The sequence below is a fragment of the Lytechinus pictus genome, chromosome 10, assembly GCF_037042905.1.
Source record: "Lytechinus pictus isolate F3 Inbred chromosome 10, Lp3.0, whole genome shotgun sequence".
NCBI lineage: Eukaryota > Metazoa > Echinodermata > Echinoidea > Temnopleuroida > Toxopneustidae > Lytechinus > Lytechinus pictus.
In genome coordinates this window covers 17,255,252-17,272,486 of record NC_087254.1, presented here as the reverse complement: position 1 = coordinate 17,272,486, position 17,235 = coordinate 17,255,252, and the positions used below count along the sequence as shown (strand labels likewise).

The following is a 17,235-nucleotide window of genomic DNA, read 5'->3' as shown; positions in this document are numbered from 1 at the left end:
AAAACTGTATCCTGAAATATTGACCCTTAAATGACATTTGGTCTAGTTACCTGAAATTATAGTCATCCAATTACCTAAAACTGTTTAAGTTTTATGAAATAGCGAAATGTAGAGATAATTGTTCTCGATAGGAATTATTATACAAAATTGTACTTTATGAAGAAAAAAAAACTATGTAATAAAGTAAGAAAATACTCACTTCCTAACATATGTCATAAATTGTGTCATGTGTTATTCATTGTGTAAATACGGCACTAATAATACATTACAAAGAAATCTGACTGGAGTCAAAATGACTTGGGACTTGACTTGGACTTGCAAGAAAATGACTTGCATACAACTCTGGGTGTGGTTGCCCACTAGCCCCTCTCGTAAGAGCTTAACAATTGACCGTACAATTGATTTTTCTGAATTTATTGTACATTATGGTCAATGCAATTTATATTAGAAAAATTGCCATATGATCAATTGCTGGGCGTTGTGTTATGAGGTCCTGGTTGAAGTGAAAACATACCTCCCCACTGAGGGTCCTGTGTCTGCTTCTCTATCAGTGGTACTAGATTGAGTTCCTTAGGAAATATATTGGTTTCTGTACGGGGGTAGCTGATGAATCTGATTCAGAATAAAAATAGGATGTAATAGAAATGAAAAAAGAAACAGAAAATTATCGATGAATCTATTGGGGAAAAAAATCACAGTGATGACAATCATATAATAAGTGGGTTACAAATAATCTTAATTCAGTATATATATGAATCTAATATTAAATAGATAAGTAATTGATACAAATATTATATGTACAGTGTATATCTAGATTTTAAAATAATGGGAGATTATATGATCACTGAGATGTTTCAAGTATACTTGAACCAAAACTTTGCTTTACTGCAAGCATTGTAGTTGAAGTAAAGCACAAAATGGATTTAAATCACAGTCAATGGTAAAATTACTATGATGTTACTCCGATTTGGAATGCAATTCACTCATATCCTTACAATGAGTCCCACAATAGCCTGGAGTGTTTATCATTTTAATATTCATACCACTATTTGGTTCATTGATCATTCAGATGTCAAAGGTTGGAATGCTCATGTTCAATGCGATAACAATTTGTTTCCAAATTCTGATCACATCGGATTGTGTAGCTTGCGTTGAGGTGTGAGGGCACACTTACCCCTGAGTATAGAGTTTTTCAGCTATCTTCATGGCTTGCTGAGCACTGATCTTCAGTTTACGGGCAGCAAGCTTCTCAAGTTCCTGATTGGAAACACAAAATTTGAAAACATTATTATAAACAAAATCTGCATAATGAGATTATCGTCAATCCACTGAAAAAATGGGGGGAAAATAAAATTATGAATGAGTGTACACATGCCATTGACATAGCAAATAGCCGATATCAAATAAACAAAATAATACATGTAAACATACATCAGTGCTTTCAAGTAGAAAAAACAAAAAAACCTAGTGCCAATATTTTTTTGCAAAACGGTGATAATTACAACAAAAACATGTTTGACGGATCTACTGTATAAGCTGTAATTTTCGCGGGGGTTTTATTTTCGCGGATTTTGCGAATTGCCGATCGGCCGCGAATTTAACAACACGCGAAAATATTGACACACTTCTTAGTCAGTGCCAATGTCCCCAACAGCAAAGCTTTGCTATTGAAAACATACTGTGTGGCGAGAAATTTGTGATATGCACCTCTATATGTACAAAAAATAAGGCTTAGAAAGTACAGTTAGTGATTCAAAAAGTTAGCTAGAATTTCACTTTTTTTTATTTCTCAAACAAAATCATAGCCTAAAGTATTTTCTAACATTATTTTATCAATATCTATACACTCACTGTAATATTAAAATGTATTTTCCATGAAATAATTTGATATTATTGTCATCTGATTGACTCTATACACACGTATTGGCAGCTATTTGCATACTCATTAATATTCATAAGTCACATGACCAGAGCTTTTACAAGTGAAGATTCTGTTCACAAAATTCCACATTTTTGCACTTTTACCAACTTTTTGAAAAATGAATAGAACAAAACACAATTCTAAAGATTGCTTAACCCTATAAATTACAGATCAAACTGTGGCATGATGAATTTTCAGATCTAAAGGTAAAAGAATTGAAATTTAAGCCACCTTTTTCCACAGTTTGTAACTGTTTTTACAGGGACATATTTATGTACAAAAGACACATCAGCATGGATACTTTTAGGAGTAAAGATTTGCACTAGTTTTACTTCTTGGTAAAAATTTACTTGGAAAGTAGGTCATGGACCCTTTGTAGTTAGAGCATGTAAGCCAAATGAAGAAATCCAAATTGAACAACTAAGCCAAAGAATATTACGAGAACCTTTTTGGTCATATGAAATACCAAATATATCTTACTATATCCATAATGTTATCAACAAACAACGTAACTTAGTACAAGATATGAAAAACTGTGTCTTAGAAAGGACACATACAAGATGGAAAGGTTACTTAAAGATCTACACTGATGGATCAAAACAAGAAGACAAGAGAACCGGCTCTGCTTTTTATATACCAGAACTGGACATTAAAAAATACTATAGATTAAATTCTGTAAGTATAATGAGAGCCGAATTAACAGCAATTGTAATGGCACTTGATTGGCTAGGAGATAACAAAGGAATGTCCATCATAATTTTTACAGATTCATTGTCAGCTCTTCAAGCACTCGAAAGCAATCGAATTCAAAACAATCTTATTGTTGATATCTTATATAAAATCAAAGTTTTACAATCATCAGATATTTATGTCAACTTTGAATGGATACCATCCCATTGCGGTATTCACGGGAACGAAGTGGCAGACCAATTAGCAAAAAAAGGAGCATCAAAAGAAGAAGTTGAATTACACATTCCATATATCAAAGAGGAATGGAAAAACCACATGTCTTTGATTTATAAAGAAATCTGGCAGGCTCAATGGGCATCCTCATCTAAAGGAAGACATTTATTTAGCATCCAACCCAACGTGGCAGAAACAATTAGTTATCAAGGTCTCATTCGATTTGAAGAGACTATGATTCACCGGCTAAGACTTGGAAAATGTAAATTGAATTATTATCAGTATAAATGTAATCAACATGAAAATGGTCTATGTTCACATTGTCAGGTTCCTGAGACAATAGAACATTTTTTACTACATTGTAATAAATATGAAAGAGAAAGAAGAACTATGCAAAGAAGCCTGAAATTAAATACGCCAATATCAGACCTAGCAACATTATTGGGAAGAAATGCAGATTATAAAGTAATCCTGAATTATGTGAAAAAAACAAAGAGATTCGAATAAGAATATTCCACTGATCTCTCTCCATCTCTCCCTCTCGCTTCCTTTTGTTCTGAGGATTATATTTAGTGATGTTAATTCTTATAGACTACTAAAATTGTGTTTCGACATAGCTTCTTATAAAAGTTTGCATACTATGAAGTACAAAAATGCACAATTTAATGGTGGAGGTAACTAATCTTAATTATATTGCACCTCGCTATATGACAGGTCAGACTAGTCTAACGCCGGCCGAGGACATTGAAGCGGGAATTAAGCAACATGGAAACGACCTGGCGCAGATAATCTACCAGATTGAAGAGCGCCAACTAAACTCCAACACCAACCAACCCTTCTTTTAAATGCTGTGGAAATGTTTTCTACATCTTCCGATCGCGAATTTAACAACCCGCGAAAATGTCGGGACCCCCGCGATTCGCGAAAAATTCTGTACGCGAAAATAACAGCTTCTACAGTATTATGAAGCATAATTATACATACCACAGTATCAAGGGGTAGTGGTCTCCATTTACTCTTTGGTTTACTACGCTCATCAACTACAGTTGCAAGAGGGTTCTGGGAGATGATAAATACAAAAACAATTAAAAACATCTACAATTTCTTGTATATCGAATGGTTTGAACTGCAGAATGTCTAATAATTCATTTGCATTAACATTTTCGAGAACTTAATTTCTTTTATTTCTTTATATCTTTCCTAAATGTTTAGTTTGATTTCCAATCTTTTTTGTAAGAGTTATCAATGGCTGGAGTTATTATACACAATCACTATTGCATATTGAAAAGTAAGTCATTAAGTGTCTATCTCTTGGAAAATTTACAACTTCTATTTAATTTACACTTCAAATTCATTTATTTCCACATAAAAAAAATCCAACCATTCCCAGATTGATTCAAATGACAGGGCAAATAGCAAGCAATTTAGGGATGGTATCACTTTAATGTTGTTTTCTTAAACAAAGTTCGAACCTCCTCTGACGGCCGTACAGTATTTACCTGCATTTCCAACTAAAAAACATTGAGGCAGCATTTAACGGTAATACCACTCCGGGCATCCCTGCTTATTTCACACCAAACTCTTTGTGAAAGACCCGAATAAGTCTTACCTCGGTGCAGATTTCATAGAAGACTTGACAGGCCAGCTGATCAAATAACCTATGCCTCTTCCAGTAAAATTCTACTAGTCCATCTTCAGTCTTATGAGTTACTGAAAAATGAATGAATAAATGATTGATTGATTGATGTACAAAAATAACCTACATGTATGCATCTTTCCTCTCTCTCTCTCTCTCTCTCCTTTTTTGTAAGTTATTTCTCATTTATGGGGGAGGGAGGGGGGCAATCTGCAATATATCACAATGAAACAAAATGGTCATACTACCCCCTCCTTCATTATCAGTACCTTTGATCTTGTAGAATGTCTCTGGAATGAAGGCTTCAACCTGCTTGTAGCGCTCCACAACAAAACCTAGAGTAGGGAACTGGCAGGAGCCAAAACTGATGAGCTGATTCTGCAGAAGATCGGGAAAGACTTTCTGAAGACGTAGGGTCTGGAATCGAGTGAAAGCAGCACCTGTGAGGATTAAATATAGAACATACATGTAGGAAAGATAAGTGCCTTTGCAAACAGCAAATTAAAAATACTGCACCACTGCAGCAGGACAGGACACCCCTACCTTTTGGTTCCTGCACCCATGGTCTAAAACCATTTCCAGATGGACGGTCTTCATTCAGGCTTAACCCTCTATTCCATATTTCATTCCGTCTGACAGTTTGTCTAATGTTCTCTTGGTCCAATTACTGTTTGGTCTAATTATTACTCTGTCTTAGATGGAGTGAAAGTTGGCCCATGAACATTAAATTAAATGTGTTTTTATTTTAAGCCAAACTGGATATCAGACCAAGTGGAAATTAAATGAAACGTTTAGAAGACATTTTTGTACACCAAGCAAGCTTGAAATTCTTTGACTCTACCTCCCTCAAAGACAGATTGATTGGTGGACCATGAATATAGCTCCAGACCAGTATATTTAACAGCGCAAGTCATTATTCCTAAGAACTTAAATACAATGCCTGTATCTATCATTTGGCATGCAAATACAGTACCATATTTAGACGGTGGCGTATCTAAACAAGGATAAAGATCTTTTAAATGACATGTATATGGTCTCACCTATCCTAAGGTCAAGCTGCTGCCTGACATCCACTGCTTGTGAGACACGCTCATCAGGTCTGACAAGGTTTGCACAGGCACGGGAGATTGATCTATACAGGATGAAGATAATAAAAGATAATAACAGGACCTGGTTTCACAAAACCTTTATTAATAATAAACACTGAAAATCTATGAAAAATCTACTCTCAGCCAATCAAATGACAAAGTGTGTTAGCTTGTAATGTGTAACTTGCCAATGATAGCATGACTTATGAAATGGGGCCCGGGTGAAACAGAACGTGATATTGTATTGTATTCCACTGACAGCAAATAGGATTCACAATCAATAAAACAAAAAAATAAGAATCATGTTAAGAGTGATGTTTGAAATTAAAATAAAGAGCAAACCATCTAAGTATTTTGAATAATGAAATTCCACTTTGGGAAATGTCTGTTTTGTGCATAGGTATTCAAATGGATTACAATCCTCATAGTCCTCCATAACACCTAAGATAAATAATGTACAAAAAATGTATGGCATGGTCTATCAGAAACCATACTAAAAATGCATTAATATACAAGTTGTCTAAGTTCAATTTGCTTTGGAAATAGACCATAATGAAGTAAATACAAGGAGAAAAAAAATTGGAAAAGTTAGTCTTGGCCTAATCACAATTCATGTGTACTTACTGCGGAGTGATCTCTGAGAATCTTGCTCGGTACACATCTAGTCTGGGTTTTACTGTATGGATGGAGAGTGAAACCACGAGATAATTATCAGAGCCCCTTGGCAAAAAAATGTTTATAAGCAATTGCCAATTGACAATAACCAGACCATTGCTTCATGTACACTCTGTTTAAAGGTCAAGTCCTCCCCAGAAAAATGTTGAGTTTAATCAATTGAGGATAATCAAACAAGCATAATGCTGAACTGAAAATTTCATCAAAATTTGGTGTAAAATAAGTAAAGCTATGACATTTGCAAGATAAGCTTATTTTTCACAAAACAGTTATATGCACAAGTCAGTGATATGCAAATAGTACTGTATGCAAATGAGAGAGTCAATGATGCCCCTCACTCACTATTTCTTCTTTTTGCTTTCGTATGCAGACAGACAAACTCATAATTTCTTTGGAAAAGACTGGACCTTTGACAATCTTATCTTTTTTTTCAAGATACCATCTTCATCATTGCCCTAATATTATAATAATAATATGCAACATCTGTATCACACATAAAACAAATAAAGCATTGCTAATATAAGTCGTGGCATTTTTAATCTCCTACCTGCTCTGCAGACATCAATGACCTCATAGCCGATATTCTCCCCTTCCCTATCACAATCAGTCCATATGACAAGGACATCAGCAGATCTTGCTTCTCTCTCTAAAGTTCTCTGCGAATGAAAATCAAAACAAAACGGCATCTTCTTTCTCTGCACTCTGATCTGAAGTTGGCATAATAAACCATTTGAAATAAGCTATGGACATGTTAATTATATCTAACACAAGGATACCATACTACCCTACTACAGTCTTTAACATTTTTGTGAATATGGGCCGTTTGGTCTTGATGTAAATGCATACCTGCCAACATTTGGAAATATTAAAAAAAAAAAAAAAACGGCCCCCAGTAGGGTCCAGGACTCCTGTATTATATTTTAAAGTCCAAAGAAACATTATTTTCATAAAATTAATGTATTGAAGTGCTCTTGCACCACATAGCATTTAACATGAAAACAAGAAATACAGCGGGTCAGGTTAATAGTGCGGATAATATGTTGACACCCTCTTTCGGCTTAGTTTGCTTTTATTTCATTCCCCAGATAAATTTGTCGAGATTTTTCTCACATGGAATTTCAATAATGGGGACGTCCCAATTTTTTTGCTATTTTGAAAGTTGAAAATCAAGATGATCCAGACAAAATTGGGATAGGTGGGAGGTGTGTAAATGTTATATTACCTTGATATCTCTATAGTTATCTGGACAGCCTTTCTGCACAGGGGCATCAAAGAGGGCTACTGGGTTGCATGAATGCCTTTTGAAAATAAAATCGGAAAATTACAAACACAATAATCATAATAATCAATATTTATATACAGTACGAACAGAAACAGATGTTTACATCCAATCACAGAAGCAAAACTAATAAATAGATGGGATTTGCATTGTGCCACATCCACTCTGCAGAGTGCCCAAGAAGTACAAAAAAAGAAAGAAAGAGAAAAAGAAGTATACATACTGTATAAGCAATGATAAATTGAGAACTTGAGAAGTAACTGAATCATACATGTATTTTACTTTTTCAATGGCACCAAAAGGTAGGACTTTTGTACAGAGAATCTAGCTTATTCCACATAATGTATTTTTATCAATTAAATCAAGGCAGGTCAGGTTTCATCTGTATAAAATGCAGCATAAACTATTTATTACTGACAATATTTTCAGATATCTGCACTACAATTTATTAGATCTGAGCAGCACCACCTTATGAATATCTTATAATTCAACTGCTTTGGAGTACTCTTTCACAAAAGGGATATAAATTATTACAAATTCAAATCGAACCTGATCGTTATTTCTATGCTATTTTAAGCTAATGTTTTCCACAATCAATCATAAATCACTTTTCAATAAGTTTCTTTTTTGCTATCTAATGGTACATGTACCATGGAAACATTGCTCAAAAGCCAATCAATAAATCAAGGATTCCATGAAATCTATCCTGGAGGTGCTGATTATTTTAATTATACAAAGAGGTAACAAAAAGAGTTTACTTTTACAGTTTAAAATCAAAGTCTTACCATTTCTGATAGGCTAGAGCAAATTCATAGTTCAAGAGATGCCCCGAGACAGATGTCATGGTCATTTCACATTGTTGATTCAGTAGACTGTAGTCATATTCATATATCTTGTTGAACTTTGAGAAACCCTCTCTCTAAAAAAAGAATTAAAAAATGATTAATCCAAGAACATTGTGAAAGAGAAATTAAAAATGTGTGCTTTTATTGTATGTATGTATTGACAGATTTATGAAAAATACCATGAAAATTGATTTCATCTGAATAGAAATATCCACAAAAGATGAAAAATTCAATTCATGAAGTTAATTTCATCAATTAACTCTGGCTGGTCATTAAAAGAATTTTCCTCATAAGCAGATTTTTAAATGTCGAAACAATTTTTTTTTTCACTTCTCAATGTTTTCTGTTTAGCCATCTGATGGTAACTATATGTTCCATGGTAACAATGCTCAAAAGACAATCAGTGAATTAAGGATTCCATGAAATTTACCCTTAATGATGAAGTTACCATTATGGTATAATTACCATTAGAATAACATTTACATGTATGCAACTAATTTAGGCCAAATACCTTTGATAAAGTACATTTTGCTATTGGCAATTCATAAATATTTGGCTTAGATTGAAATCATTGAAACTTATCAGGAAATAAAAAAATCTAATCCATTTGATTCATCAATTGTTGTAAAAGTAAAAAAAAAAAAAGAAGATTTTGTAAACTTACCCTATTGTATCTGCCCCTAGACATGACATCAGCAATTGACTTGGCAGCATCATTCTTCTCAGCTACATTCAGAACCTTGGTTGCATGTCCCCGTGCCATAGTGAGGTAGGTGCACAAAGATATCCTCAAGCAATTCGTCCAAATTAACATTGGATGGGAAATCCTTAAATGTCCAGGTATAACCCAAATAATTCTGCCAACTACAATGTACCCCAGCTCACGCGGACTGTTCGGTGGTGGAATTTATCATTTCATTTGTCTTCTATGCATTCCAATGCAATTTGTAGAAGTAAAATACTGGAAATGTATTGCCTTCACAGATCACTGTACCACGAATCCTGACAAATTAAAAGCGATACAGGTTCCATAACAGACTAAGTTGCTTGCGGATGCACAAGATTTGTTGACGGAAGGACTTTGATCTTGCCATATAACTGAGGACAAGTTCTAAGAAGATGCAGAGGGGCAAATAAGTCTCCTATACTTTATGCCCAACATCAAGGTAAATCAAGGTAAATACTTTGGAGAAATAGAAATCCATTGCATATTCCATACAAACATGTCCAGACATCAGAATTCCTGCACATATCGTAAGAGGAAAAGGACATTGGGTAAAAGGAACACCATGGACATTCTTCAGAACTTCCAGGTCAAGAAGTGTCATCTATATGGAGAGCTTCATGTATTCTCAATAACCAACTATGAAACCAAGTTAATAGTTGATAAGTTTAAAAAAAAAAAAAATGTTGGTAATAAATTCAATACAAATGGCAATCAATTCCTACGAAGGACACGTTATTCTTTTCCCTATCTTTTCTGGATTTTCAACCAGTGGTAAGTATACTTGCTCATGTAGATCTAATACCCGAGCATGCTAAAAGATAAGAAAATAATTATGCATGAATGAGATAAGTTGTATTCTGAAAATATTCTCATCTTTTATCTTTTCTTATCTCCCAAGGTATTTACAAATAGCTAGAGTGTTATCACCATACATCTCATCATGGCCGTGCTCTTTCTTGATCTTTCCCGACATCAAAAATAGTAACTAGCAGCTCATCAACCTTGTTACAGGCCCACTGTGAATGAGAGGGCCGAACAAAAAGGATATGGGATACCTAGATCATTGGGGTGTGGAAAAGTCCTACTATAACAATATTACATCAACGGCCACTGGCACTGAAGGTCTAGTAGGAACAACAAGAGTAACGCTAAGGCCAGCACATAATATGCCCGCCTGCAACGCGGAAAATTGAGTTATTGGTCAAGCAAGAAAAGTGGAAGGTGGCGACCTCACCTTTGACCTTCTGACCTCAAACTCAATAGAATTCCTGGGATCTATGCTAGCTAGTATCATACACATTCAAATTATATGAGCCTAGGTTAAGTTAAACTAAAGTTATCACATTTACAAGGACTTCAGAAGGGTAAGATGAAAGTATGTCACTGTGATCTTGACCTTTTGACCTCAAAATCAATAGGCTTCCTTGGATCCATGACCATGCTAGCATCATACACACCAAATTATATGAGCCTAACTTAAGTTATTGCACTTACAAGGAAAAGTTAATGGACGGACTTGATTTCGCCGCCTGATGTAGAACCGGGGTCCTAAAGCAACGCACTCGATTTATCATGCAAAAAATTAGTATTTCCTGTGGGGGTGCTTCAATTTCTAAAATATGTTCACATTATTATAGGATCTGAGGATATATGATTATGAAATAAAGCGAATATAACTCCGAAATTCCAAACAGTTGTTGGTTTTCTCTGCATTTAACTTGTTAGAGATTTATTGCAGCCTCTGGGCACTGGCTCTGTTGAAAAAAAATGAATACACCTGACCTGTAGTCTGTACTTGTAGTTGTAGGAATTGTTCGTCACTCTCTGACTCTGTCTCTGGCTCTGCACTGCAGCACTGCAGTCACAGTTCCACAGTGACCACACACAGACTCATTTGCCATTGAAAACTGCATGCGCGATGAGTGTGGCGTTGCTTTAGGACACCCTACCATAGTCCATACGTATTCTCGAGTGAATTAAGGGTTTGCACAGCAGACTACACTAGCCCCGGGGAAGTCGCCACTTTGTGTACGGGCTGCCGAGCCGGAGTACGGCCCACGCCTAGCTCGCCCGGCTACGGACGTTCGACGCGTAGGTACCGGTACACCGGCGCCGGCCGCCGCAGATAGTAACGCGCGATGCGATGGTCGGATTCAATTCAACTTAGCTGCCTACGAGACGTCTTGACGTGACTTAGGTAGACTAATCCTCTTTAAATACCATTGTAATAACATCTTGAATAACTGATAAATTGATGGCAAAAGTGTTAAAACCCAATCAAACATTACCGGTATCTCCGTATGAGACCGAGCGAGAGCTGCAGTGTAGTCTTCGGTACCGTAGTCTTCACCATTTGATTAAGCCGCCATTTACTATTTCATGATTACTCAAAATAATACCTCTAATCTGAAATTATTGATGTTTTTGATAAATAAAGTAGATTTAAAAAATAGATAATAATACAAAAACTGTATTATATATATTGAACACTTTTGATTAACTTATTTTACATATTAATCATTATTAGTGTAAATTATAATTTACACTACCGGTAATATACTGAAGGTTGTTTTGTGCCAATTTGCAACACCCTGTGGCTATATATTTTTAAAGATTTAAAAATATATATAATTATTGCTTATTATTATCATCTTCATTATTATTATTATTATTGTTGTTGTTCTTTCTATTATTATAATTATTATGTTTGTTATTATTACTAATTGTGGTGGGGGTGGCGGCCGAGATGCGATTATTTTTTCCGTATAGGCCTACATGGAAACGCTAGGGGTGCTATGGTACATGAATTATTCATAAGTTAAGCTAAAAAACTGAAGTGCGCAGGAGCTATAGTTCTGTAACTTCATCAATTTGTACATGAACGAATGTAATATTTTACTATGATACCTAAATTTTTATAGAAATTATGAGTTTAACCAAAAGTGAAGTCAGATATAGTACAATGGAATAGCCCAAATAAAAAAAAGGACTAAAATAATGGAATATAACCCAAATAAAAAAGGCCTAAAATAATGATTTAAATAATGGAATAACCTAAATAAAAAAGTACCAAAATGATTTAAATAATGGAATAACCCAACTAAAATGGAATAGCCCAGATAACAAAAACAAATAGTAAAGAAAATAGATCAACCCAAATAAAATGGAATGATTTATATAATGAAAAACCCCAACTAAAATGGAATAGCCCAGATAACAAAAATAAATAATAAAAAGAAAATTGAATAACCCAAATAAAATGGAATAACCAAAATAAGAAAGGACTAGAATAATGGAATAACCCAAATAAAAAAGGACTAAAATAATGATTTAAATAATGGAATAACCCAACTAAAATGGAATAGCCCAGAAAACAAAAATAAATAGTAAAAAGAAAATGGAATAACCCAAATAAAATGGAATAACCCAAGTAAAAACGACGTAAATAATGATTAAATAATGGAATAACCCAACTAAAATGGAATAGCCCAGATAACAAAAATGAATAGTAAAAAGACAAGTACAAATCAATAGTAAGAAGAAATTGGTATAACCCAAGTAAATGAAATAACCCAAATAAAAAAGGACTAAAATAATGATTTAAATAATGGAATAACCCAACTAAAATGGAATAGCCCTGAAAACAAAAAAAAATAGTAAAAAGAAAATGGAATAACCCAAATAAAATGGAATAACCCAAGTAAAAACGACGTAAATAATGATTTAAAATAATGGAATAACCCAACTAAAATGGAATAGCCCCGATAACAAAAATAAATAGTAAAAGGAAAATGGAATAACCCAAATAAAATGGAATAACCCAAATAAAAGGGACTAAAATAATGATCTAAATAATGGAAAAACCCAACTAAAAAGGAATAGCCCGTATAACAAAAATAAAAAGTAAAAGAAATGAAATGACCCAAGTAAAATGGAATAACCAAAATAAACAAGTGGAATGCCTCTGGCCGTCTCACCTGCATCACGCGATTCAATATAGCAGCAGTGCTGATTTTGAAAACTACTATAACTCGCACAAGATGTTCAGTGATACTTGGTTACTCTTATTTCCACGTTTTATGAACTAGACCAATACACTTATAGAGATATATATGATGGCAATTCAACAAATACCCCCAACGTGGCCAAAGTTATTTGACCTTACATGACCTTTGACCTTGATCATGTGACCTGAAACTCGCACAGGATGTTCAGTGATACTTGATTACTATTATGTCCATGGGCGGAAATCCCAGGGGGGACAGGGGGGACGTGTCCCCCCTACTCAAAATATTAGGGGGGACACAATATCAAATGTCCCCCCTACTATTTTTTGGTCTTTTATCATGGTAAGAAATACATTATTCTAAATAAAAATAAAACATGTATTTTGGGAAGAGATGACCTTACTTTGGCGATGATAACCTTTTTTTTGCTTGTCAAATTGTCCCGCCCCTTGTCCCCATAGGCGGATCTAGGGGGCCGAGGGGCCCGCCCCCCCCCCCCCCCCCTCTTGGCGGAGCAAAAAAAAAGGGAAAGAAAGAAGGAAAAAAGGAGGGAAAAGAGAGGAGAAAAAGAAAAGAAGGACTACGAGTGCATAACATAAGATGAGGGGAAGACTTGGAAAACAAAAATAATCTTTCGTGCCACTATATAAAATTTTCGCTCGCGCTTCGCGCTCGCATTGCCTGTTAGGTGATTTACATATCTTGTTCAATATGGAGTTCGAATATCAAGTTTGGAAGTCAACATACAAAACATATTTCACCTCGGAAATCGAACTTTCATTAATTTGTGTAATTTACAAATTGGTTTTTAAAAAGTGCTCTGTAAAAATGTCAGTTTTATGGTCAGAATGTTAACATTTGCTGCTTGCGCTGCGCGCTCGCAAATTTTGATTTATCAGGTACCTATTATTTTCGTGTATTCCATAAAGTTGTCAAAATATCCCTTTTCAGGTCTGATTGTCAAGACGTATCAGCTAGCGCGCTGTACGCTCGCATTTTGATTGGCGAGTTATATAAATGTTTCAATATTGATTATACAACAAACTGCTTAAAATCCCCCTTTCATGACAGTTTATCAAAAATTTTAGCTCGCGATTTGCGCTCGCATTAATGGTTAAAAATATATTAACTGATGCATCCTATTCATAATAAAAAAAAGTGAAATGTCCAGTTTTTATGCCATGATATCATCAGATTTCGCGCCTTCATTAGGCATTAATAAATATGATATTAATTTAATAATTAAATTGTCCCTTTTCTTTCATCTCGCGCTTAGCAAGAGGAATAGGAAGATAGTCATCATTTTCATATGATGACATGTCGTAAGGATGTCCCGGTCCTATGTCAAAACTCAAAGTAATAATAATATCAGCTCTTTTTTTAGTGCGATCCATATCTACCTTACAATTTTTCTACAAAGTGCTTCAAATATAAAGCTGAAATTGACTCTTTTTCAGATCGGAATATCAAAGTTTCATGATTTTCATGATTAAAGTTGTATTTAGAATGCCTAGATTCTAGGTCTAAATATGAAACACGCTCGCGCAAGTTTATTCAGATACTCAACTTGTTCTCTAATTTAAATCATTATCCAGTTTCAGATCACAATATCAATTTTTTTCTGCTCGCGCTTTGTACTCGCATTATTAATGTAGAAAGACTCCATATTACTCATACTTTTGATGATTTACAAAACATGAACAGAGTGGCCCATTTTTAGGTCTAAATCTCGAAGAAAATTCTGCTCGCGCTTCGCACTCGCATCAATCGTTAAATTATATAGTTATCCTGTTCACGATTACAAAAACTGATTAAAATTTTCCATTCTTTCTTTAGAAAGTTCAAAAAAATTTCAGCTCGCGTTTCGCGCTCGCATTTTTTTATTGTTGGAATATGTAACGCCTTCATGGCTAAGTGCAAGCAGTCCTTCACAGGTACCTTTTCAACAGGTACCAGTTCAAAACGTATATAAAAATTTTCTGCTCGCGCTTTGCACTCGCATTATTAATACTCATCCTTTTCAGGATTTACAAAACTATTATAGGACTAAATGTCAAACTTTTCCGCTTGCGCTTCGTGCTCGCATTAATTGTTTACTTATATACCTATTCTGCTTGAATTACAAAAAGTGCTTAGAATTTCCATTCTTTAGGTGAAAATGTCAAAAAAAATTCAGCTTGCGCTTCGCGCTCGCATTATTTGATTGACAAATGCTACTTTAACAGGTATCTTTTCCATCAGTTCATTCTGCTCGCGCGTTGCGTTCGTAGTAATTATTTAGTTGCATACACATCTTTTTCAGGATAACAAACATTGCCCAGAATCAGTTCAAATTTTAGGAAAAAATACATAAAATTTCCAAAAAAAATAGCTCGCGCTTCGCGCTCGCATCATATAAATAAGGATTATGATATTATATATTAATTTATAAGAATAAAGCTAAGAAGTGACTCATGAGGACTACCCCTTCAAAGAAACAAACAAAAATCATCTTCGTGCTGCCGATCGGGGAAAATATGGCTGAAACAAATTCCCCCCCCCCCCTCTATTGGCGCAGGCTGGATCCGCCCCTATGTCCCCCCTACCTTTTGGGAGAGATTTCCGCCCCTGATTATGTCCAAGTTTTATGAACTAGACCAACACACTTTCAAATTTATGGCTGTAATTCAACAAATACCCCAATTTGGCCAAAGTTCATTGACCCTAAATGACCTTTGACCTTGATCATGTGACCTGAAACTTGCACAGGATGTTCAGTAATACTTGATTACTATTATGTTCAAGTTTCATGAATCATATCCATAAACTTTCAAAGTTATGATGGTAATTCAACAGATACCCCCAATTCGGCCAAAGTTCATTGACCCTAAATGACCTTTGACCTTGGTCATGTGATGTGAAACTCATGCAGGATGTTCAGTGATACTTGATTAACCTTATGTATAAGTTTCATGAACTAGGTCCATATATTTTCTAAGTTATGATGACATTTCAAAAACTTAACCTTAGGTTAAGATTTTGATGTTGATTCCCCCAACATGGTCTAAGTTCATTGACCCTAAATGACCTTTGACCTTGGTCATGTGACATGAAACTCAGGCAGGGTGTTCAGTAATACTTGATTAACCTTATGGCCAAGTTTCATGAACTAGGTCCATATACTTTCTAAGTAATGCTGTCATTTCAAAAACTTAACCTCAGGTTAAGATTTGGTGTTGACGCCGCCGCCGCCGTCGCCGCCGCCGTCGGAAAAGCGGCGCCTATAGTCTCACTCTGCTATGCAGGTGAGACAAAAAGGACTAAAATAATAATTTAAAATAATGGAATAACCCAAATAAAATGGAATGGCGCAGATAACAAAAACAAATAGTAAAAAGAAAATAGATCAACCCAAATAAAATGGAATAACCCAACTAAAAAGGACTAAAATAAAAAAAACCCAACTAAAAAGGAATAGCCCAGATAACAAAAATGAACAGTAAAAAGACAAGTACAAATCAATAGTAAGAAGAAATTGGTATAACCCAGGTAAAATGAAATAACCCAAATAAAAAAGGAATAAAATAATGATTTGAAATAATGGAATAACCCAAATAAAATGGAATAACCCAACTAAAAAAGAATAGCCAAGATAAACAAAAATAAAAAGTAAAAAGACAAGTACAAATAAATAGTAAAAAGAAAATGGTATAAGCCAAGTAAAATGAAATAACCCAAATAGGACTAAAATAATGGAATAACCCAACAAAAATGGAAGGGCACAGATAACAAAAATAGATAGTAAAATAAAATGGAATGACCCAATTAAAATGGAATAACCCAAATATAAAAGGACTAAAATAATGATATAAATAATGGAAAACCACAAATAAAATGGAATAGCACATATCATTACAAAAGAAAATAGTAAAAAGAAAATGGAATAACCCAATTAACATGGAATAACCCGAATCAGAAAGGACTAGAATAATGGATTAACCCAACTAAAATGGAATAACCCAAAATAATACGACTAAAATAATATTTTAAATAATGGAATAACCCAACTAAAATGGAATAACCCAAATAAAAAAAGGACGAAAATAATGATTTAAATAATGGAATAACCCAAAATAAATAGTAAATAGAAAATGGAATAACCCAAATAAAAAGGA

General features: G+C 34.5%; 1 protein-coding gene across 1 annotated transcript in view; it reads right to left on the bottom strand.

Annotated features, from left to right (window-relative positions):
- LOC129270265 (DNA topoisomerase 3-alpha-like) overlaps positions 1–11,459 on the bottom strand; it is a 36,528-nt gene extending 25,069 nt beyond the window's left edge. Inside the window, exons 1-12 of the mRNA XM_064105445.1 lie at positions 11,363–11,459; positions 9,012–9,590; positions 8,288–8,421; positions 7,446–7,521; positions 6,771–6,879; positions 6,173–6,224; positions 5,501–5,592; positions 4,730–4,900; positions 4,434–4,534; positions 3,809–3,883; positions 1,175–1,257; positions 515–612 (exon numbers count right to left, since the gene is read on the bottom strand). Coding sequence (XP_063961515.1) covers positions 515–612; positions 1,175–1,257; positions 3,809–3,883; positions 4,434–4,534; positions 4,730–4,900; positions 5,501–5,592; positions 6,173–6,224; positions 6,771–6,879; positions 7,446–7,521; positions 8,288–8,421; positions 9,012–9,161 — 1,141 coding nt within the window. The 5' untranslated portion in view covers positions 9,162–9,590; positions 11,363–11,459. The remainder of the gene's footprint in view (positions 1–514; positions 613–1,174; positions 1,258–3,808; positions 3,884–4,433; positions 4,535–4,729; positions 4,901–5,500; positions 5,593–6,172; positions 6,225–6,770; positions 6,880–7,445; positions 7,522–8,287; positions 8,422–9,011; positions 9,591–11,362) is intronic.
- Between the last annotated feature and the right edge of the window lie 5,776 nt (positions 11,460–17,235).